At 37.9% G+C, this 25,284-nt stretch overlaps 1 protein-coding gene across 5 annotated transcripts in view; it reads left to right on the top strand.

Moving 5' to 3' along the window:
- Positions 1–25,284, top strand: part of LOC134357345 (transducin-like enhancer protein 1) — a 125,623-nt gene that overhangs the window by 34,106 nt on the left and 66,233 nt on the right. For 3 of the 5 annotated variants that reach the window (XM_063068793.1, XM_063068791.1, XM_063068792.1), the window contains 4 exons: positions 1,031–1,093; positions 2,395–2,499; positions 20,472–20,676; positions 24,214–24,230. In XM_063068793.1, the coding sequence (XP_062924863.1) occupies positions 1,031–1,093; positions 2,395–2,499; positions 20,472–20,676; positions 24,214–24,230 (390 nt within the window). The remainder of the gene's footprint in view (positions 1–1,030; positions 1,094–2,394; positions 2,500–20,471; positions 20,677–24,213; positions 24,231–25,284) is intronic. The other 2 variants (XM_063068794.1, XM_063068795.1) reach the window with 1 other exon arrangement.

The following is a 25,284-nucleotide window of genomic DNA, read 5'->3' as shown; positions in this document are numbered from 1 at the left end:
TCCACTGAATAGGTCTCTAATCTGATAGACCACAATTTATCTCATTAGGTTCTTGCACCTTATTGTCTTCTCTCAGCACCCTTACTGTGTAGCTGTTGCAATTTTATTCTGCATTATTACTGTTTTACCTTGTACTACTTCAGTACACTGTGTAATAATTTGGTCTTTATGTACAGTATGCAAGACAAGCTTTTCATTCTAGCTTGGTATATGTGACAATAAGAAGCCAATTTCAATTATAATGGGTCAAATTTTGAATTGTTCTTTGTTCGTTAGAGCTCAGTGGAGTTATAAAACTTGGCAATTCTTGAACGATCAATGTTTGTTCCAGCTTTCCTAAATATCTGATGATGTAGACAAGCGTTGAATTTTTTTTTCTGTATTCATAACATTTACTCAAATGAGCTATTATTGAAAAAAATCAGGCAGTATTTGAAAACAAATATACGAGTTAATCAAGTTCCATGAAAAGGAAAGAATCCTTGGTATGTTGGGTATAATAATTTAATGAAACTAGGTTCTGCTAGGGGAGTTTATCTGGAAAATGGATTAAGTTCTGAGAATTGTGTTGGTTTGATTGCAAACTGCTTTTCTTGCATGATGATTTTAAGATGTGAGCTGGTCAATTATAAATGGTAATGGCTCAGCCACTAGCTGTTGTGGGTTAAGGTCTTGCTGTAGAAATCTGAGCAGAAATTCTTTGCTGATACTTCAGTACAACATGGCTATTGACGAAGTTGCACTGACAAACGTTCATGCTCAGAACCTAATTTACCCTCTCAATGACTTGAAATCCACTGTATTTTACTTTTATTTTAATTGTGCACTGTTGTTCTTGGAATTGAAAGAGCTATGTTGGGAGTGGCTTTGAGTGGGGTGTCCTATTGTTATTGGTGCTGCTCTGGATTCAGAAACTCAATAAGAATTAATTCATTTTCATGAATTATAACATTTATTCTTTTATTAGTTTGACCTGTGATCATTGAGCTTTTGTTCCCCCCCTCTAATCAATTGTCATCTTCTTTTCCAGACTGAAATAGCAAAAAGGCTGAATACGATTTGTGCGCAAGTGATTCCCTTTCTGTCTCAGGAAGTAAGTGAACTCATTGAACTGTTCAGCTGTTAAAGTGCAATTATGTTCTGTATTTGTAAATTAGGTAGTTATCAGCTCTGATGAATGTTGTGAACATCTGTTACTGTTTGAAGGGAGCCTGTTTTCAAACAGTTCCTGTGTATTGAGATGTTTGTACTGCAATGTGCATCCTCAGTACAATAAAAAAGACTCAGCAAATTTTAATACAAAGTGCTTCGGTTGGTCTTACTCAGTTTATAAATTTATTCTCCAAACTTTGTAAAAGTGCACAATACCAGGATCTGGCCATGGGTGAGGGATATTTGCTATGAGCTGAAATTGGGGAGGGGGCAGTTTACTCCAGAAAATGATTGAAGAGCTTTCAAGAGTTGATGCATTTTGGTAGGTAGATAAATTTCTTCCTTTTGAATTGGGTCACTTAGGGTGGTAGCTTAGAGTGAATGCTAGATTGTTTTACATTTTGTTGCTTGGATTTTAAGTGATTGTACTGGAAAAGGTGGTAGAAGATGAATATGGGAATAATTACAGAGAGAAGTTGTACAGGAACATATTGTGTTATGGATGAAAAGCAAAAATATTGGCCCGAGCTTGAAGAGCACCAATGTGGATTGCTGGATGAACAAGTTTCTATAATTGCAGTTCATGGTTTTTTTTTATTATAGTTTATGATGTTTTCAAGGAATTTACAACTATTGATCTTCATTTTATTGATCCTCATCCCCAAAATGGAGCTATTGTCAAGAACAGATTTTTTGTCCATAAATATGCAATAAATTATAAATTTCCCTCTTTGTTTTTTTTCTTTTCATTCTCTACTCCTCAAATGGTGACCTTGTTTGTAGTTCTGTCTTCCTGACGTGACATTTAATAAAAGGCAGACCAGAAAGAGATCACGGCTTTGATTCCTGATCAGTTTTGAATTAGCAGATTTCAACTGGGTTAGAGTTTCAATGCCCTAAAATGTTGAATTTTGGTATAGTTGAGGAAATAGTGTGATTTTAACCTGTTGATCCCTATACAGTGATTGTGACAGGAAGTTTGAGAATGTATGTACTCATTAAGTGAGGACACAATCAAGTTCAGATATATTCACACATTGTGAATTTTTAAATACAGGGTAGTCGTCTTGGTTTAATTCTTTAAATTGCGGCACAAAATTGAATTAGGTTTCTTAGAAATATTTTGGTCTACAGTTTGAATTTGGTCCACCTGCGGCATTTTGTATGTTTTTTTTTAAATGTAGAAGGATTTAGTTGTGAAGATTAGTGATTTAACACAATAATCTTCTTTCTGTGAACGAGCATCAACAACAGGTGGCACAGGCTGTGGAACGTGCAAAGCAAGTGACCATGGCAGAGCTGAACGGCATCATCGGGGTACGTGGGCTTCCCACTCTGCCTCTTACAGTGTGTATACCTATCTTATTCACTTACTTTAATCTATATAACTTCCGTATTTTAGGGTAATGTGCTCTATGTATTAAGAGTAGTTACAAATCTTTAATTCTTGCAGAGGTTCTATGTTTATAAAAGCTTTACTCTCTCATGCTGACTAAAATGTTCACAAGGTGCATGGACGTCTATGGCAGAATGTTGTGTGTATTTTCAAATGGCCTATCAAGTGCAGCCAGACATTGTGGTTGGCCTCTTTGTTTTTGACTGAGAATTGTATCCAGATTGTTAATCACCCGCAATTTTTGTTAAATGAGCCATGTCTGCTATTCTGATCCATGACACTGCTGGTACATCTGCTTTCTGCTTCACTCCCTCCTTTATAATGCATTAGCAATCAAAATGAATGAATTAAATTTAGATGTTTCTGTCTTGTTGGAAAAAAAATGCTCTCATAGAGGGCATCCTCTCTTGATTTTATTCATATGTGAGAGAATCTGGCAAATTCAGATTACTTGTTTATCAATTTATGTTAATTGCTCATGTGAAGATGCCCTGCTGATTTTTATGGTTCTCATAGACACTTTGTAATGATAATTAAACATGCCGCTGTAAAGATTAGCATTTGCAAGGACCAATGACGTCTTTGGACAAAGAGACCAGTTAATCCATCTGTGTACAAAATTACATCCCAATTGGAGATTGAAAATTAAAAGCCCTGGATTATTGCTGATAAAGAATTGGACACAGCTTGAAAACGTTCTTTTATTCTTCAGTTTTCAATGCAGATATACTGTCAGTTTGCCTCTAGTAAAGCTGTTGGTAGTCAATTTTGGTGAACTACACAAGCATGGTGACTTTAGTTTTCATTTTCATGGATTTTGTCCTGAAACAACTACATGTGGAGAAAAACATTTTTCATGCTGCTTTACGTATACATGATTATTGAGTCTTGCACAGCGTTCCAACCTCAAATGATTATATAGAATCATTTCTCTTCACTGATGCCCTTTAGCCTTCCTCCTTCAGTGCTTTCTTCCTTTCTTCTCTGTTGTTATCTTCCCCCGTTAACTAATTTGTCTATTTCATTGATTAATAAAGCTTTATTATTCCACAATTGCTGACTTTTTGAAAATGCACATCCTGATATTCTTCTGCGTTCTTTAGCACTACAAATACAAACATTAGTGTTTCTCAGAATACATAGCTGGTTTCCGGTCAAATCGGAACATTTTGAAATATCCAACTGAGCATTTTCTATTAAAATATGCTTGCAGGCATGAGCTATTACCACAATATTACAACATTTCTGAGTGCACTTCTCAACCAGGTAATTGACAGAGGAAAAATAAATCGTATTGAGAGAGCTTCCCTTAAAAGTTCCCAGTCCAGTAGTTGGAACCTGACTTGGGAAGGTCCTCTTTACTTAAAAAGTCTTCTTTTGAACCAACTCACAAAATCTGAGTTACTGCGGGCCCTTTAGAAGTTCTTTCTGCTAGTTCTTGGGATTTTGCTGGAGTCCAGTGAGGTTTTGTAGCTCTCAGGATGGGACTACCTAGCTGGTTAAACTGGCGTAAGTAGTGAGGCCGTTAAAATCAGTGGGGAAACATTAATTGTTTGGAGAAAGGCAAATGAAGACTATTTGACTTGAGTGAAATTATTTAGATGATATTAAGTTTGCTTAGCATTAGACTGATTTTTTAAAAAATGTACATTTTTGTCATTTCCTGAGTGATTTTGAATGTTTGAGTTGAATTCATTTCTAATCATTCAGGTTATATAGTGGGGTTGGCAAGCATTGAACTGGCCTCACAGCAGCTAAAACGCCTCATATCAATGCAGTGGGTAGCTTGCATTGGCAAAGACCCTCCAGTGCTGAAACACAATTGCAGGTTGTGTTCTGCAGTATGCTAGAACAACTGGTGTCCATGCTACAGGTAACTGGTGATCTCGATACTGTGGGAGATAAAACATAGAAACATAGAAAACCTACAGCACAATACAGGCCCTTTCGGCCCACAAAGTTGTGCTGAACATGTCCCTACCTTTAGAAATTACTAGGCTTACCCATAGCCCTCTAGTTTCCTAAGCTCCATGTACCTATCCAAAAGTCTCTTAAAAGACCCTATCGTATCCAACTCCACCACCGTTGCCAGCAGCCCATTCCAAGCACTCACCACTCTCTAAGTAAAAAAAAAACTTACCCCTGACATCTCCTCTGTATCTACTCCCCAGCACCTTAAACCTGTGTCCTCTTGTGGCAACCATTTCAGCCCTGGGAAAAAGCCTCTGACTATCCATGCGATCAATGCCTCTCATCATCTTATACACCTCTATCAGGTCACCTCTCATCCTCCATTGCTCCAAGGAGAAAAGGCTGAGTTCACTCAACCTATTCTCATAAGGCATGCTCGCCAATCCAGGCAACATCCTTGTAAATCTCCTCTGCTCCCTTTCTATGGCTTCCACATCCTTCCTGTAGTGAGGCGACCAGAAGTGAGCACAGTACTCCAAGTGGGGTCTGACCAGGATCCTATATAGCTGCAACATTACCTCTCGGCTCCTAAATTCAATTCCATGATTAATGAAGGCCAATACGCCATAGGCCTTCTTAACCACAGAGTCAACCTGCGCAGCTGCTTTGAGTGTCCTATGGACTTGGATCCCAAGATCCCTCTGATCCTCCAAAGATTTTAAGAGATCTGGCCTGATGTTTGAAAATCGATCTGACATCAATGTATGCCCTGCCTGTTCTGCTTTTATTGTCCAAATATATGGGCAAAGGTTAGGAAAAATCTATATCCTGATGCTTTGAACATCCCACAGACACTGAAATGTAAATTCTGTAAATCTACCGTAGCATAGCAGTTGTTCACTAGCCTCCCCAGCATCGAGGACCCCTTCAAAAGGCAATGCCTCAGAAAGGCGCGTGCATCGTTAAGGACCCCCATCACCCAGGACATGCCCTCTTCTCATTGCTGCCATCAAGGAGGAGGTACAGAAGCCTAAAGAAAAATACTTAACTTTTCAGGAACCGCATCTTCCCCTCTGCCAGCAGGTTTCTGAATGGACCATGAACATGACCTCACTTTTTTTGCTCTCTTTTGGCATTTTAATTTTTTTATATATACTTGTAATAATTTAAAATATGTAAATTACAATGTATTGCAATGTACTGCTGCCGCAAAGCAACAAATTTCAGGACATACTTTATTCCAGTGATTTAAACCAGATTCGGAACTTTGAAATGATCTGCAAATTTTAATTTTGCTCCCTATGTATAAGTCTTTAATGTGTATACAGTGTAGTTAAAATATAAAGGATCAAGTACAGAACCATTTGGAACACAACTTGTAAAGACTTTCCATTCACAAAAACATGCCTCCACCATTGTACTTTGTCTCCTCCCTCTGAGATGTCTTTGGGTCTAATTTTGTATTCTTTCATGGATCCAAAATACTTTGTTATTTAACTAGTCTATCTTGGGATCTAGTCAGAAGCCTTGCTTAAAAAATCCACTGTGTTTATTGACTTCTGCCCTTAATCTCCTTAAAAAGAACTCAATGAAGATAGACAACACCTTCCTTTTAGTTCTTAATTAATCTGTTTTTGTAAACATTTATTCTGTCCCTCAATGATGTCCCATAATATATCCATATGAATTATCCAATATAAATTCCCTTTATATTAAAAAAAATACAAACTGCTTTTCCAGTCCTTCTGTTCTCTGGGGTCAGCCTTGTGCCCAGGAGAGGATTGAAAAGGTGATGGTAAGAGTCTCGATGTCCTATTTTAATAGCCTGGGAAATAGGTCATCTTGGCCTGGCAATTGTTCCAGTTTTAAAGGTGCTCAAGCAAAATGCAAGCTGCAGGAAAAACTTTGAATCAGATGTCAGAATCAGCCTGAGACCTCATCTGCCTCTTTGCTAGGTTTCTCCAGCAGTTTGATTTATTTTTGTTTTTACTCCAGATTGCAGTTTCTGCAGTGTCTTGTGTTTCCATTTAAAGATGCTGAATCCTTTTTAAAAATTTTTTTCTTCCCTTGCCACATTCGTCCCATCCATTTTCCATTCTTCCTCCTTAATGATGCTGTCACCATTCTACTACTACATAATACTTCTGCCTCAAAACAACATGTTTGCTGTTACTCACATCAGTGATAACAAATCTGAATCTGATTCATTCTTCTCTTGTTATGGCAGCTGAAAACTGTTCGTTCAGAATACATAACATTCTCCATCTACACCCATAGATTACTTTTTAGGACTGATTCGTTAAGAGGTCTTTCCCTTTCATTAGTTATTTAATTTGTTCTTATTATTGTGCCTAAAATCCAACTGCACCCGCATATTTGCTCTTAATTTTTGAAGAGGCTTTAATGCTTGTATGTCATTGACCTTAATTCATAAAACTATGGACCATCTATTAAACTGTAAACTACTTATAAATGTGATTTCCAAAAGCAACAACATTGTCCCCAAGTAAGCTGTGAATAACATAAACCCTATTCTATCATTTCTGTTCTAGTCATCTCCTGTCACTCTGCCTGTCTTTTCTTTCACACATCCAATGGCCATTTTCATAATGATCATGTGTAGGACAATTGGTTTTGTGCTTTGACACATGCATCATTTTGCATGAAAGACACTAGTGAGTCTTGACAAACTGGAGCGGCATAAAATTGGGCTGACAATTCTTGAGACCTTTGCTCCATCATTAAACGTGCAGTGTGTCAACCTGTCTCCCATGGGGAAGCAAACAACAGAAGTCTATCTATTTGTACAACAGCTGCACTAGGAATAAATGCTGACCCATTTTATGGCAGCTGCCTGCATCGTGAAAGGACATGTAAAGGACAATGGGGGTCATGCACTAAACTCAGAAAAGATGAAGCCTAAGTTCCAGTTAAGATTTTTGGAGGACCAAAAACCTGAATAGATTATCTGACGTGGATAGAAAGTTTAAACTGCACTTCCTTATGGAGTACTTATTTCTGTTATCAGTTTGTGGCTGTATGCCAGTTACTGCTATTGATGTGCCTGATAAAGTGCTAATTTTTAGGAATGTATGATATGAAATTTTTAAACTTGATAAAATTAAATTAGTAATGTGCAATGTGAAATTAGACGATTTGGCATAGGACTTGGTTGGTACTTGTCCGAGGTGCAATAGACATTTGCTCTGCACATCGTGTTTTTGTTTAATTGTGTGCTGTTTGAAAATTCAGTTAGTGCGAGAGACTTGCCCTGAATGGGGTAGGGGTGGGGGGAGCAAACCTTTCTTCCACAATCTCTGCTGTTCAGCTAGGAGGTGGTAGCAGTTGCGTCAGGATGGGTTGTTTTATTAATGTTCGCGGCTGTGTCTGGTGGTGGGACAGTCGGGGGAAGGGTGGTTAAATGATTACAGGCAAGGGGAAAAGATTAATTGCGAGGCTGTGGATTGGCACAAGTGCTGGCTAAGTAAATCACTTAAAAGGGGCCCACCTACATCAAGTTCCCTGCATAGTTTATCTAATGGAAAGGTTGGGCAATTCATAGTGGAGTAAGCTTCCATTCATATTGTACAAGTGACAAATTTGTGCAATGGAGTACCTGGCATGTGTTGTATGTCATTGGATACCCTTGTCCCTGTTTGGAACTTCATAGGGCAATGCAACAGGCATATGTTCAGGAGTAAATATTGTGGAGATGATTTGTGCATTAAATACCCAATCTTCATTTCTATTTTACTTTTGCACATTGGGTTGTGTAATACACAAAACTATGGCACTATATGATGCATTTTCTCACCTAAATAAAATTTGTACAAATTTAGGTATCACTGCGGTCTGAAAAGATGAGGTAATTAGGGTGTGCTGTCAAAATAATTTAATTAGATTTGATAGAGGACTAACATATTAGTAGGTCTTCTGTCCCAACTATCTTCACCAACTTCAGCCGTGTTTGCATGCAGTTTTCTATCTCCCCTTTCAGAGGCTTTGCAGGAAGGAATTGACTTCCAGAGAAATTTTTTTAAAGAGTAATTGGCCAATTCGATAATATATTTGTAAACAGTTTGATTGAAAATGTATGATGGGAAAGACCAAGCCAAGTGGTTGTGATAATCGCTGTAGTTCTGCTTGACATACTATATTTGTTTTAAATAAAAAGCTTATAGGTTTATAAGTGCCCTCTTGAGAATCTGTACATGTTTTTGAGAGGTGGAGAAGTGTGTAACAAAATGAGGGAGAAAGAGAATTTGTATAAGCATTATTGTAGATCCACTTTTGTAATTCATTCTTGGCAAGACGGGTGTTTATTATCTACCTGCAGTTGAGATATTGTTGCATTGTCATGTGCCTTTGTCCACAGAATACTACTGGTCAGGAATTTCAGAATTCTGACTCTAGATTACAATTAAGCAACAATATTATATTCTCAAGTTAGGATAATGTGAGAAATTAATAGATGATGACCATCTTACTATGAGCTTGCTGCCCTTGATCTTTCGGATCAAAGTGGCCTCGGCTTTGAGCGATGTCAAAGAGATTAAACTGATTTACCACATTGCATCCAATGGATGGTACACAATCCAGCACAGTGTGATAGTAGAAGGGGTGAAAATTCAAAGATTCAAAGGTCAGGTTTAATGTCAGAGAAATGTATACAAGATATGTCCTGAAATGCTTTTTCTTTGCAAAACATCCACAAAAACAGAAGTGCCCCAAAAAATGAACGACAGTTAAACGTGAGAACCCCAAAATCCCCCCCAGCTCCCCTCTCCTGCGTGAAAGTGGCAACTAGCAACGATCCCCCCTCCCCCCACCAGCAAAAATAAACACACATCAATACTATCACCGAGCCCAAGTCTGTGCTAAGCAATTGCAAAAACACAGACCAAAGTTAACCCAAAGGCTTCACATTTCATCCGAATCCGACAACCCACAGGTTCTCTCTCTCCCTGGCAAGGGAGATGGAGGTGTCCCCCATTTTCACAGCAAGTCGGAGACCTAACAACAACCCGCTGATTTACAATCTTCAGCCTGTTTTGTCGATTTTTTTTTTGAGCTCTGTGTCCGAAGATGGCAAAGACCTTGGGTCTTCAGGTCCACAGCGAAAGATTTTCCGGGCTTCCCAACGACACACGAGTCTCCGGCCGCAACACTGACCCTTGATCCGCCCGTCTCCAGAGCCCAGAGATCTTAAGCTTCCGGATGCGATTGAGATTCTCAGGCCAAACCCTTGTCATGTCGAATAGCAGCCAGTCGTGGAACCCCGTGAACGGGTTCCATTCCCGCAAGGAACTGAAACCTGCATGTAACTCCAGGCCAGGGTCTTCAAAAGAACCCTGAAAGGAGAAAAATAAAGATATTAAAAGTAGAAATAGAACTGTTTCTGAAGATGCAAGAAAAGGAGTCACCATTAGGCACCATCGTTCTCCTAAACTCCATCTGGACTGGACTTGATGACACTTGCTATTAGAACATGCTTTGACTTTTTAATAGATTAGACATGCTGTACCTGCAGTAAAGTTCTTCACTTGTGAGTTATTATAAATACTCAAAAGAAAAGGAATATGAGATGGGGGCAGATATTAACCATTCAGCTTGCTGTAGCATTTAATAAAAACATAACTGCTCTGATATTAGTCTGAGAAATCAACATGCTGCTACTTGGCTCCCTACTCTCCTATCGTCCAGAAATGATCTAACCCGCCTTGAGTATATTCAATAACATAATGTTGTAGCTCTTGGGATAGAGAATTCCAATGGATCATGAAATTCAAAATAAATTTCTCTTTTTCATCTTTTAAAGGTGAAATTATTCTGAAATTATAAGTATTCTTAAGATCTACTGTGTTTCTTTTAGATTACGTCTCAGTAAACTCCAATCAGTATAGAACCAAATTGCTTAATAGTCCCAAATGAAATATAAAAATAACAACTCATGGGCCGTGAAAAAGGATCGTGGAGTTGTATAGCATGCTAGTAGGCGCTTTGACCCATTAAGTCCATGCTGACCATAAATTCTATTTTATTCTCTCACTTTCCCCTCAATTCACCAACACCCAATCAATCCATATATCAACATTTTACAGTGTAGAATGATAATTCCACAATGGTCCCCAAACTTTTTTGGGGTACCGTACCCGTGGATTCCAGACCATATCTCCAGGTCTCCCCTCTCCCTTTCCGGCCATTACTTGAAAACTATAAAGAATTTTGATTTGCAATGCATATTGAAAGAAAATAGAAACTGTAAATAATTGGAAAATATATTCAAATCTATTTAAAGCTACAAATAAAATTACTTCCTTGTTCAATTGCATTTAAAAAATCCACAATTTTAAAGAGTATATTAGTCATCCAACTATTCACTATGTCATTGCTTTTTCACTTTTCAGTGAGATGGTTGGGCTTGGTGCAGTGATATCAGCTCTCAACATCAGGCTGAATGTCACTCATTCAGTAATTTGCAGTCTGTTTTGTTGCTTTGAAAGAAGTTGGGCAACTTCACTGATGCTGGAAAGGCAATAAAGAACATAGAGATTTTGTGCAGGATAGTGTTTAGAGATTTCTTCCTGCAACCTAAGGTCTAGATATGATTTTTTTGAACCTTGGCTTCAGCTCAGTCATTTAAGGTGAGATTAGTTCTTCCTCCATTTTTTTTCCTGAATAATTCCTCATTGCATGTGTTCAGGGATGGATTTATTACCCATTCTGAAATTTGGATCAAGAAAAGACCCTGAAATCTCTCTGACGTGTTTTTATGTAGCTCACCCAAGTGGGCACAGTATACTTGAAGATCATCATCTGGTATTCTTTCTTTCTCTTCCAATTTAGAGAGGCTTGGAAATTGGAAAAGGCCACGATGACCAATGTTGCACTTAAATAGGGTTAACTTGGACAGTAATGTGGAGATGACTGAAACACGAGGAATTCTGCAGATGCTGGAAATTCAAGTTGACTTTAATAAGATTCACATTGTTTCCTTGCAATGGAAGATCGATTTCATTAAACTTTTTGTACGATTATGACAAATAAGAAATGTCATGCCTACTATTGAGTTGATTACTGAATGGAGGATTCGATTCTTCAAAGTATTTTATTACAGTTTCAAAAAAAAGTGTTAAAGCATCTTGGGCAGTTTCCTTATGAGAGCCATCTGACTTCAGTGTGCAATAGCAAGCATTCAAACTATTCGCCATTCTTAATACAAAGCTCTCAAAATATTTGAGAATTGAGAGCATGGGACTTTTATTTAATCTTTAATATTAGAGCATGCTTTGACTTTTTCATAGATTAGACATACTGTACCCGCAGTGAAGTTCTTCATTTGTGAGTTATTATAAATACTCAAAATAAAAGGAATTTGAGATGGGGGCAGATATTGACCATTCAGCCTGCTGCAGCATTTAGTAAGAACATAACTGCTGCTACTTTGTTTTAATCCTGCTTCAAATTGTTTTTGATATGTTAGTAATCACTGTGGGCATGCAGAATGCTTGCTTCATGAAGAATTTTTTGGAAACACCAGACAGTATGATTGAAAGGGAAATATAGATAATGTCTGCTATCTATTAAGCTCCAATATGAGACCAAGTGAAAGGTACAGTGTAATAGATGATAAGAGCAAATCTTGCATTTTTGATTTTGGAGTTTTTATTTTGGTAGAAGCTTCAGAGGAAATTTTGTGATGTATTTTATAGTCTTGGCTATGGTTTACCCGTGCATTGTAGCACCATATTCTTTTCTTCATCTGTCTACTTTCCTTGATAATGAGTGTGGACAGACTTAATTTCTTTAGCATTCAAATAACTAGGTTCTGCATCCTTACTGATTTGGATTCTGCTGGCCACCACCATCTGCTGGTGCTTTGTTTATCAGATTCCTTGCCCACCCCCTTTTCTATATGCTAACTCAATAGTGCTAGCCGTATTGTATTATAATTTAAATTTAATCCATTTGAATTGGATGAGGAGATTCAGCTGCGTTATGTATGCTCATTTACTTCTGACTCTGGGCTTCAGAAAGGTTAGTATGGATATAGAAACGTGGGCGATTCTGTTCTGTGTGTTGGGTTAGTCCTTTAACTAGAATTTCTGTTATTGGTTTTCACGTGTGTCTGACACTGGAAAGTCTGGTTGGTATAGGGAAATCCAGTTCCTGTAGGCTATTCATTGGTTGAGCACTGGAACATTTAGAAAATAATTTGCATGCTTCATGGTCATTTTCTGGTACTAACTTGCAATTTATCTGCTATTATGAATAATTTGCATCAATTTGAATTTACAAGATTTGAGTTGCAAATCCTGGGCTTTGCTATCAGACTGCCATAACTGTAATGCTTCTATTGATTGGCAATGCAGAAAACCTGGAATGTAGAGCTTTGATGTGTTCATGTTTATTTAAAAAAAACACATTTTTCCCTGTGGCTGTCTTTTAAGAAAAAGAACTTCCAGAAACTTATTTTGAGGCTGCTGTCAGCTTTATAAAGCCCGTATCCTGTTATCCGTTAAGCCTTTTGCCTTATCAAGTGCGATGTAAAGGTAATATGAGTTGGTATTGCAAGACTTTATACAAAAGTTGATTCTGCAATATTAGCAGAATAAATATTTGGAGTTTTGTATTCTAAAAAAAAATCCTGATCAATCAGTTGCCTTCAGCAACTATTGTTATGAAAGACAAGTGGTGTTATTTTAGCTCTTTTTGAATGATTAGTTACTTCCACACAGAGAAATATAAATGCTGGTTTGTAGAATTAATCCTATTATGATCTAGAGTTCATCTGAGGAGACAAATTTGCTCAGTGTTGAACGAATTGGTGAATATTCTTTTGCTTGAGTTCTGGTGATGAAGGTTTAATATTCAAATTTTGGATGCTTTTACAAAGTGTTGTTAGTTACCGTCCCATTTTTTTTGTTGGAATATACATCACTGCTTCTTTCAAAGAAATTGGATGCAACAGTTTAAAGAGTGAGCAGTGGCAATTATTGAGAAAAAGAAACTTGTTAGTTGTGTTGCAGTGAACACACTTCTGAAGGCAAGTGTTCAGATTTTAATTAAGTGTTAATAAGCCTGCTTGGTGTAGATATCAGGATGAGTTTAGATTTTTGTTATTTCCTAGTTTCCTAGTGTATCATTAAAATCACAATCAAACAGAGAAGAAGTGAAGTGTGCTAACATTTGTTTGAAAACTTCTAAAATATCATTGGCATAGTTCATACTATTTGTTTTAAGGAACTATACTAATATTTAATATACTTCATCAAAATGCACTTAAAATGAATAGTATTTTGTTTTCGAAGTGAAGACTTTTGGAAAGAAATTTGTGGTGTTCTTAGTGGTTTGTTAAAATACATTTGGAATAAAGAGCTGTATTTTGTGGTTGCACTGCATAAGACAACTGAATTTGTAACCATTCTGCATGTGTATTGCATGCTATAATAATAGGACAGTTTCCTTTGGGGTACATTTGCTAGTTTGAAAGAAAATTATGCCTATTTTGTTAAGTAATCCAGCATCTCTACCCTTCCCAAATTTGATTGCTTCATATAGTAATTATTTCGCAGAGACTTGCATGGCTGGGTGTTAACTTGAAATATAACTTTACAAAAATTTGTTGATACTTTTAGAATGATAAGTGTTTTAATAACTGTTTTAATAACTGAGTTTATCAACAAAAAAATAAATTTACATGTTTGAGTAACCTAATTTTTTGAAAACTTTTTAAGAAATATGCAATGCTTTTTTAATTTAGTTTGGGGTACAGCAAGTTCTTGTATAAATAAAAAAAGTGCTTTTTAAAATCTTTTAAGACTAGCTAGATTTTCAAAATCTCTTCTAAAATATGAAAATGTGCATAATTCAGTGTTGATTAATTTCTCCTAAGGGCATAGCAGTTTAGGTTTTAAAATATTAGGCACTATCTCATGAAAATTGTAATGCATCAGGTTGTGCTAAAGTTAACTTGCATTGAACTGGTGCGAAACTTAACATGATTTTTATTACAGAACATAGAACCGTACAACACAGTGCGGGCACTTTGGCTCATGATGTTGTGCTGACCTTTTAACGTACTCCAAGATCAACCTAACCCTTCCACATAGCCCTCCATTTTCTTTCTTTCATCCATGTGTCTATCTAAGAGTCTCTGAAATGTTGCTGCTAAGTTTGGCTGTACCATCGCACCCCCCCCCCCCACAGTGTGTTCCATTAGGAAAAGGGGAGGTGCAACGAGACCTGGGTGTCATTATACACCAGTCATTGAAAGTGGGCATGCAGGTACAGCAGGCGGTGAAAAAGGCGAATGGTATGCTGGCATTTATAGCGAGAGGATTCGAGTTACAGGAGCAGGGAGGTACTACTGCAGTTGTACAAGGCCTTGGTGAGACCACACCTGGAGTATTGTGTGCAGTTTTGGTCCCCTAGTCTGAGGAAAGACATCCTTGCCTTAGAGGGAGTACAAAGAAGGTTCACCAGATTGATTCCTGGGATAGCAGGACTTTCATATGAAGAAAGACTGGATGAACTGGGCTTGTACTCGTTGGAATTTAGAAGATTGAGGGGGGATCTGATTGAAACGTATAAGATCCTAAAGGGATTAGACAGGCTAGATGCAGGAAGATTGTTCCCGATGTTGGGGAAGTCCAGAACGAGGGGCCACAGTTTGAGGATAGAGGGGAAGCCTTTTAGGACCGAGATTAGGAAAAACTTCTTCACACAGAGAGTGGTGAATCTGTGGAAGTCTCTGCCACAGGAAACAGTTGAGGCCAGTTCATTGGCTATATTTAAGAGGGAGTTAGATATGGCCCTTGTGGCTACGGGGATCAGGGGGTATGGAGGGAAGGCTGGGGCGTGGTTCTGAGTTGGATGATCAGCCATGATCATAATAAATGGCGGTGCAGGCTCGAAGGGCCGAATGGCCTACTCCTGCACCTATTTTCTATGTTTCTATGTACTTCCCACACTCTATGTACCTGACATCTCTTCTCCCCCCACCCCCCATAAATTCCTCCAATCACCTTTAAAAGCATGTTATTGGGACATAGTACTAGTAAAATACAGCATAATTCCCAGAAAATCTTCTTGCATGCTTAGACTAATAATTTTTCTTACCCTTTCACTATACTTCATTTCATTACCTTTGCTTCTCATTTCCATTACCTTCTCAAGTTTTTACACAGGTAACAATATGGAATGTAGTACAGGTCGACCTTCACCAATCCAACTACCTGTAATCCGGTTCCATCAATAATTCGGCACTGATTATGCTTAATGTGATCCTTCTGTAATTTGGCGTTTTCACTAATCCGGCACTCCTCAGGTCCCGATGGTGCCGGGTTAGTGAAGGTCGAACTGTACATATGTTTACATCAATACTGGAAGCAACTCGGTGTGTAACTCATTTGGATGTAATTAAACACTCACTGTTGAAGTGTTGAAACCAAAAACGTGCCTTTTACAAACTGAAATGAATTGTGTTTTTAACCTAACCTTTGCTTTATTTTCAATTTACTAATCTGTTCCATTTAGAAACATAGAAACATAGAAAACTTACAGCACAATACAGGCCCTTCGGCCCACAAAGCTGTGCCAATCTTGTGCTTAACTTAGAACTACCTAGGCTTACCCATAGCCCTCTATTTTTCTAAGCCCCATGTACCTATCCAGGAGTCTCTTAAAAGACCCTATCATTTCCGCCTCCACCAACGCCGCTGGCAGCCCATTCCACTCACTCACCACTCTCTGCATTTTTTAAAATAACAACTTACCCCTAACATCTTCTCTGTACCTACTTTCAAGCACCTTAAAACTATGCCCTCTCGTGCTAGCCATTTCAGCCCTGGATATCAGCCCTGGATATTCAGCCTGACTATCCACAAGATCGATGCCTCTCATTATCTTGTACACCTGTATCAGGTCACCTCTTATCCTCTATCGCTCCAAGGAGAAAAGGCCGAGTTTGCTCAACCTGTTCTCATAAGGCATGCTCCCCAATCCAGGCAACATCCTTGTAAATCTCCTCTGCACCCTTTCTATGGTTTCCACGTCCTTCCTGTAGTGAGGCAACCAGGATTGAGCACAGTACTCCAAGTGGGGACTGACCAGGGTCCTATTTAGCTGCAACATCACCTCTCGGCTTTTAAACTCAATCCCACGGTTGATGAAAGCCAATACACCGTATGCCACCTTAACCACAGAATCAACCTGCATAGCAGCTTTGAGTGTCCTATGGACTCGGACATTTATTGAGGGGAAAAGCGTGGAAATTATTTGTTCTTGCATTTCTTGTCTCAGATACTACTAAATAAGAAGTCCATGATTCCCCTTTGCTATTGTTACATTTGAAACTGTTGCTGAATAAGGCACCTTTACTCAATTATCTCCTAAAACACTAGTCTCCTGTACCCAATTGCAATTTCTAGTTAAGTATCTGACATTCAGAATAGCAAGAAGTATAGTTGAACAGTTAATAACATCGGAAGGTGAAGGTTGACCTGGAATGTTTGTTTCATTATATATTCTTGCCTGGGACAAAATCAGGGGTCATGGAAGCAAATATGTGGGTTTCTAATTTGCTAACCTAATACTAACACTGTGCAATAATTAGGAGACTGTTTATGAGCCTATATCTTTTCCTATTCTCTCTGACACTAATCAAGCAAGATGTTAGGAATGACAAACTTAGAAGTACTTTTTACTTTTACTTTTTACTTTATACTTTATTGTCACCAAACAATTAGTACTAGAATGTACAATCATCACAGCGATATTTGAATCTGCGCTTCACACTCCTGGATTACAAATATTAAATATTAAAAATAGTTAAAATTAGTAAATATTAAAAATTTAAATTATAAATCATAAATAGAAAAATGGGAAGTAAGGTAGTGCAAAAAAAACCGAGAGGCAGGTCCGGATACTTGGAGGGTACGGCCCAGATCCGGGTCAGGATCCGTTCAGCAGTCTTATCACAGTTGGAAAGAAGCTGTTCCCAAATCTGGCCATACGAGTCTTCAAACTCCTGAACCTTCTCCCGGAGGGAAGAGGGACAAAAAGTCTGTTGGCTGGGTGGGTTGTGTCCTTGATTATCCTGGCAGCATTTCTCCGACAGCATGCAGTGTAAAGTGAGTCCACGGACGGAAGATTGGTTTCTGTGATGTGCTGTGCCGTGTTCACGATCTTCTGCAGCTTCTTTCAGTCTTGGACTGGACAACTTCCATACCAGGTTGTGATGCACCCTAGAAGAATGCTTTCTACAGTGCATCTATAAAAATTAGTGAGGGTTTTAGGGGACAGGCCAAACTTCTTTAGTTTTCTCAGGAAGTAAAGGCACTGGTGGGCCTTCTTGGCAGTGGACTCTGCTTGGTTGGACCAAGTCAGGTCATTTGTGATATTGACCCTGAGGAACTTAAAGCTTTTGACCTGTTCCACTTGCGCACCACTGATGTAAATTGTTTTGTGTGGTCCGCTACTCCTTCTGAATTCAACAACCAATTCCTTCGTCTTGCTGACGTTGAGGGATAGGTTATTGTCTTCGCACCATGCCACCAGGTTCTTAATTTCCTCTCTGTACTCAAACTCATCATTACCCGAGATATGGCCTACAATTGTTGTGTCATCAGCAAATTTATATATTGAGTTCAGTGGAAACTTGGCTACACAATCATGGGTGTACAGTGAGTACAGCAGGGGGCTGAGTACACAGCCTTGTGGGGCACCGGTGCTCAGAGTGATTGTAGAGGAGAGCTTTTCCCCTATTTTTACAGCCTGGGTCCTGTCTGTGAGGAAGTTGAAGATCCAGCTGCAGATCTGAGTGCTAAGGCCCAGGTTCCAGAGCTTAGGAATCAGTTTATTTGGAATGATGGTATTAAGGGCAGAGGTTTTAGGAGGTTAAGTGGAAAAACTGAGTTTGATTCTCAAGTTCAGTTTCAATAAGGTAACTTTATATGTATACTTGATGAATGAAGCCATACTGTCTTTGTTAAATCTTGTATGCAAAATTCAATTAAATATCTTCATCCACTTAAAAATATCAGCAAGGCCTTGCAGCCAGAAGTCATAAATAACTAAGTTTCTTGTATCATATCTGAATTCAGCTGGTTTATTAACTTCTATAGTCAATTGCTGTCCACTGTATAGATATAGCTATTAGTCCTCCCATTTTAAAGCTGTATAACACAGGCATGCCCTTTCAAATTTGGAACCAAGTTGGATATTATCAGTAAATCGCTGTGCCCCGCAAGAAGATTTTAATAAACAAATTATGTTTTTCAATGACTAAAAAAATGGATCTGTTGGATCATTTGTATTTAGTGTAGCATAATTGTTATATTATGGGCTAGGCTTTCATAGTTTATATGTGAGCTGAGCTGTGTTTACTGACCAATCCTATAAACCAACACAGTGATTTAGCGGTCTTAAATCAGTAAATGGGATCTAAACATTTGTTCCTAAGTTTGATTCAATCATTTTGATTTAAATTTGTCCCCACAAAAATAGGAAAAAAGTTTAAGCTGACACATTTTCAGAATAAGTAAGTGGAGTACATGGAATTTAAAATAAATGAATATGATAGTGATGTCTATCAGTTTTATGATCACAGCTTATTTTGGTTCAATTGTGATCGGGCCTGAGTAGGAGAGCTGGCTGTAGGTATTAATGGACTTTTGCAACTTGTTTCTTTTCACCCTATTCAAACTCTGCTGGCAATGACGTTTGCAGTGGTAACATGACTGTGAGTACTCTTGTTGACAGCTTCTCGTTACTGGTAATGTGTGGACCTCCAGGTTGTATAGCAGGGACATTTCAATCAGCGATGGTCGCACCAACTGACAGGCGTGATACTGCAGCACTTAAAGCAGACCAAACTTGTGCCTGTATTGCTTAAGTTAAATAAAGCAGGGCAATTAATGGTTTCCGTGGCCTCTGCTTTTCCTGCTACTGCCTCGACTCCCACACTGCAATGCCAGCTGTCACTTCCCACTATTGATCAGGACATTACCCAAATCAGAATATTACCCATTATTTCCCAATCTCATCTGCATATCATTCAAGACCATTAAAGGCCAGCCTGGTAAGCCATTCATTTTGTGAGATAATTCAGGAAAGACGATGACCATATCCCAAGAATGAAATAAATAGAAATCCAGTCCTTCCCACCCTTTGAATATCCAGCCCTATCTAATTCCATCTCCTGTTCTGTCTACGCCACACTTCATACTTACTGTGCTGTATCTCTAATTAAATGTAGTAACAGGCACTTCCAGCCCAATGAGCCGGTTCCACCCAATTACACCACGTGGCCAGTTACCTACAGACACATACATCTTTCAATATAGAGTGGAACCGGAGTACCTGCGGTCAAATGGAGAACCTAGGAACTCATTGCGGGCAGCAGTGTAATTGAACCTGGGTCATTGGTGGTGTAATAACATTACACTAACTGCGACACTGCCGTGCTGTCCTGACACTTACTCTAGTCTCATTGTTCCACCACACTACTCCTACTGTTGTTGAAACCCTTTTCCCATCCACCAGTTTTACCAGGACACCCCCCCCCCACCCCACAAACCCCACTTCCTTTGGTTGGGATTCTGTTCTGGAAAATCACTGAAAGGAGGAGTCTATTGGAGTTTGTAAGCAGAGCAAGATGACTGAAATTAGTTTAGCCTTCTGACTCTAGAAGTGAAAAGAATTGAACTTTATTTAAAAGGTTGCAATTACTAAATCATGTGCAATTTCATTTCAGACTAAGGAGACTTATAAAGACTTTGCAAGCAATATGCAATAACTTCAAAGAGGCTGCCAGTCAATTCTATCACAATTGCTTTCCATTGATCTGCATATACAGTGAAGTGAAGGGGATAAAATTTCTACTTTCTGTCACCCTTTTTCCACTCCACATTTGTTGATAAACTTTGCGTAGGAATTTCTTTCTGAAATAACAACATTTTGTTTTCTTTTTATCTTATTGGCGAACTCATGGCGACGTTAATACGGACAGCAACAGCAACTTCAGGCTCAGCATCTCTCTCATGGTCATGGACCTCCAGTGCCTCTCACCCCTCATCCTTCAGGACTTCAGCCTCCATCGATCCCCTCACTTGGTAGCAGTGCAGGCCTGCTGGCTTTATCAAGTGCTTTGGGTGGACAATCCCACCTTTCAATGAAAGATGATAAGAAGCATCATGAATCGGACCACCATAGAGGTGAGAAGCAAGGCAGGCCTGATTAAAGATGTTTTGTAGATATCAGTTCTGTCACGGTTTGTACAGTTTTCAAAGTCAATACGAAATGATGCAAAAAAAAAATGTAATGAAGCAATTGCCCAAACAATCACTTTCAATGTTGGCTTAGTAAAACTATGAGCCTATTATTTTCTGAAAAGTTTTTATATAGTTTTCTGTGATATATTATGACCATGCATCTACTCTGTTAACTGCCTATTAAAATAGGCAGCGTAACTTTTAAATAGGTGTATTGTACCCATTAAAAGCATTGGGTGTAAAATCCATAACTAAGTGGGAATTTCAAGTTAAGGATGTGCTGTTGGGCCATGCTCTAAACTTGGCTTTTAATATAATGAGTGCCATCCCACTTTAATGCAGCTAATGTTGTAATTACATGGGCCAAGAGGATTGCATTCCACAGCATTCATGGGAATTAATTTGTAATGTTTACAGTCTGTAGACTGATCTCAAGTTTCTCGGTTGCTGGTTGCTACTGAGTACTTCTTAATGTGTCTGGAGTGCCGAATGGCTAGACGAAGACCCAAATCCACTTGCAAATTTGATACCATAGCAAATGAAGTGATATAGAATGGACGTGCGCCAATCCCCTCAGCACATTATTACATAGGACAACTTTGTTTAAAAACTGTTTTACCTGGGGAGAGCATGTTTTGAGAAATAATGTAGCAACAATTAATTGTGTATGATCTTTATGGAAATAACATGAGTTTGCTTGCTTTTATGCCATCCTTGAGTCAAATTAATATATATCAATAAAATTAATAAATTTTAAACCAGTTGATTTTTTTAAAATCCTGTTTACTTCCTGCATCATTTGCTATTTGTTCAGCAAACCTACTCCAGTGAGAACTTCTTCATTTCTAATTGGGTTCAGGAGTCAATTGCACTGATGTCTGCATAAGCAGCCAAATTTTTTTCTTCCCCTTTATGTGTCCAATTTGCTTACACACTGTTAAAGTTACAAATTTAAAACGGGTCTTAAACAATCTTTAAACATTTTTTTGAAGTGATTTCAGCTGTCTTAATCCACATGTCTTGTTAGCTTATATGTAGAACCTTTGCCTTAAGTGAAAGGCTTTTGATTGGAGCTGTGGATTGCAGATGACTATTGATCCTCATTTGTAACCTATGGTCCTGCCCTGCCCCGTTGGTCACAGGTCCTGGTGATGGGAAGTATAAACACAAGGGATTCTGTAGATGCTGGACATCCAGAGTGACACACATACAATGCTGGAGGAACTCAGCAGGACTTCTGAGTTCTACCCCTTTATTTTCCAGTCCCAATGAAGACCCAAAACATTGACTGTTTTTTCCTCTCCATACATGCTGCCTGACCTGTTGAATTCCTCCAGCATTTTGTGTGTGTTACGATGGGAAGTATAATCCTTGCTAACAGCATCAAAATAATGTGACATAATTCCTGTTCATTTGTTTAATAAATGTCTGTGCACATTCTAAATGCAGATGGTGGGTTATGATTCTGATCTTTTTCTCTAAGTTTTGTATGAGAATTATTCCTCAAAAATAATACAGAATTAATTAGCCCTTTTCTCACTTATCCTAAGTAGTCTTTTGCTACCAGACTGCCTTGCTTCTCTTGAGGTATAAGGTTCAAATATTACAACTTAAATCAACATGATGCATAAATGTATCCTCCTGAGAATATGGCAAGTTATAGTGCATCTTTTTCACTACATATCTATGCAAACTTTCCAGAACCTATTAACTATATTTTGAAAAGTGAACTTGGCAAGTTGAAGTGCAATATACTTTTGTTTCTTTGTTTTTAAGGAAGCTTTAACAGTTACATAACCAATGAGATATTTTAAAAATTGGATTAAAGAGTTAACTAAAAAAATGCACAGTGGCTTCAAAAATTATAATCAAATTTGGTTTACCATGTTGTCAACAGTTTTGTTTTATTAATTGGCTACAATCTTAATAGTTGAAAGTTACTAGGTAATCATTAATATTTGATTTAATGGATAATATGATCAACAGGCACAATTTTTTTTTGGTTTTCTTTTGTCTTCAATGCTAGATACAAGTTTTCTTTAATCAAAATATTTTGAACAAATCTCAGATATGCGAATTAGGTCACAGTTTTCTTTACCACCTAGATCCAAAATAATTAAGAGACAAACTTAAGTAGGCTGCATGTGTTATCTGGTGTGTGTACAATCCATGTGTCTGATTTTAAAAATAGCCAAAAGTTTTGGTCCATGTACACAACACACCATTCCTGCAGAAGGTTTGGCACTTGATTGTAAACAGTATTTTCAGCACAGCCAAATACCTAAAACCCTGCATCCTCGTAACCCTATTCCTTCTCTTTTGTCTCATGGATAGCCCCAATTTTAAAACAAAATACCAAACCTATCTAAAATCTTTGTTTACTTAGATAAAGTTTTCGAGAATTTTCAGTTATGCTTTCAACTTTTATACAATCATTGCGGTTGGAGTAATGGTACCAGAGCAATTTGTATCATAAGAATATCATTCCTTTAATGTTAATTAAAGATGAAGGAATGCTGAAATGGTATAGGGAAAGCACGATTTGCGCCATGGACCAAATGAAATAATTGCTCTCTCCACCATTAACCTAAACTGAAACAAGTACCAACTTCAACTTTATTTCACTCCATTTCTTAGTCCTCTTCTTTTATAATGCAGATTTTAAAAAAAATAATTTCCAGAATCATTAAAAGCACTAATCACATAGTGATATTAAGTTGGACAGGTCCTATATATCTATAACTGTGGATATTTTTAATGTTAAAAGAAAAACTGTTTTGAGCCTAAATAGAATTGGTTTGAGCTTTAATGGGCCCTACTGTTTAATTTTCTTCAGTTCAGCTAACCTTGTTTAGTGGATTGTTGCACAGGCAAGAAGTAGATGGGAGCTTTTAATTTTCTTACTGAAGTTTATTCATCTTCCTATTGCTCACTGCATTTTTACTACTACTGATAACCAAAATCATTTTGATGGGCAATGAAAACCATTCATACTACTTATCTTTTTGAAATATGTATGGAGCAAGGGAAAAAGTACTTGATGTTGCTGGGTTTCCAGTTTGTAATCATGTCAAATAATTTTGCTCTGTTAAATTCAACAGTTTTTTCTTTATATATTAAAAAGATCTTGTATTAAGAATCAATGTGCTGTGAATCCATATAATTTAATGAATAAGAATTGCACTTGTCAAATAATTCTCTTGTTGCCATTTTAATTTAATAACCCAGCAGTAATTTATTCTGTCAGTGGTTCTGAGGCCAGGGGTTGTATGCAAAGAACTGTTATACCTAATTATGTTAAAAGTACAAGTGGAACTTTTAAAAGAAAATGTATTAGTAATGTGCAATGAAATGAAAGAATAAAAACTGTTGTGAAAGCATCTGTCTGCTTGCGTTCTAATTTCTTTTTTCTTTGTTTCTTTTTTTGCCTTTGTATCTGAACCACCATATCTATGCATTTTGTGATTACTGTGGAAACAGAGAGGGACCCAGGCACAGTAAGTACTAACAAACATCCCACTTCCACTATCTTTTCATATCTAAACTGAGGAGTTAGTTAGACAAAATATTTATTTTCAAATGAAGGTTTAAAAACATTATATTCAATGAAATTAGTAAATCTTAAATTAGTTGAAATTTTTAAACCCTACTTACTTCCTACAACACTTGCTACTTTTTCAGCAGACCTATTCCAGTGAGAATTTTTTTCATTTCTAACAGCATGGTTGGATTCAGAAGTCAATTGCACTGATATTTACCTGTATTCTCCCTGGCCACGAAATAATTAATACTATTTCTATAATTATATATTTTACTCTGGAGCTAAGTAGATAACTGAGGGATACAGGTGGCCCCCGTTTTTCGAACGTTCGCTTTATGACACCTCGCTGTTACGAAAGACCTACATTAGTTGCCTGTTTTCGCGAACAGAAGGTGTTTTCACTGTTAATGAAAAAGGCAGCATGCGCCCGAACAGCCAAGCTCCTCCCCGGGAACTGCATTCTAGCTGGCATTGCTTAAACACGTGCTTTATCTCGATTTATTTTGTGCATCCGTTAGCAAAATGAGTTCTAAGGTATTGGAAAAGCTTAAAAGAGCTCATAAGGGTTTTACACTTAGCGTAAAACTAGACATAATTAAGCGTTTCAATCGTGGTGAACGAACTAAGGACATTGTCCGCGTGTTGAACTTGCCTGCGTCCACCATTCGCACTATTTATACGCAGAGAGAAAAAATTTTGAAAGCTGCCGACGTTACTGTTGGTTCTGCTCATAGCAAAGTGGTCTCTCTTAGTCCGCATCCAATAATGGATAAAATGAAAAGTCTATTGCTTGAGTGGATTGATGGGTGTATAAAGTGTGGTGTTCCATTAAGCTTTCTTATACTTAAGGAGAAATTAGTCAGTCCTTTTAATAAGCTGAAACAGAAAGCACTGGACGATGGTGATGAAAGTGTTGCGAAAGCGGAACTTGAAGGTAGTCATGGGTGGTTTGATCGGTTTCTGAGGCGAGGGCAGCTTCGTAGTTTAAGCAGTGGTCTCCAACCTCCGGG

Source organism: Mobula hypostoma, chromosome 16 (assembly GCF_963921235.1).
Source record: "Mobula hypostoma chromosome 16, sMobHyp1.1, whole genome shotgun sequence".
In the NCBI taxonomy this organism is placed as follows: domain Eukaryota; kingdom Metazoa; phylum Chordata; class Chondrichthyes; order Myliobatiformes; family Myliobatidae; genus Mobula; species Mobula hypostoma.
The sequence above is the reverse complement of the archived record's forward strand: the minus strand, read 5'-3'. Positions and strand labels throughout refer to the sequence as shown.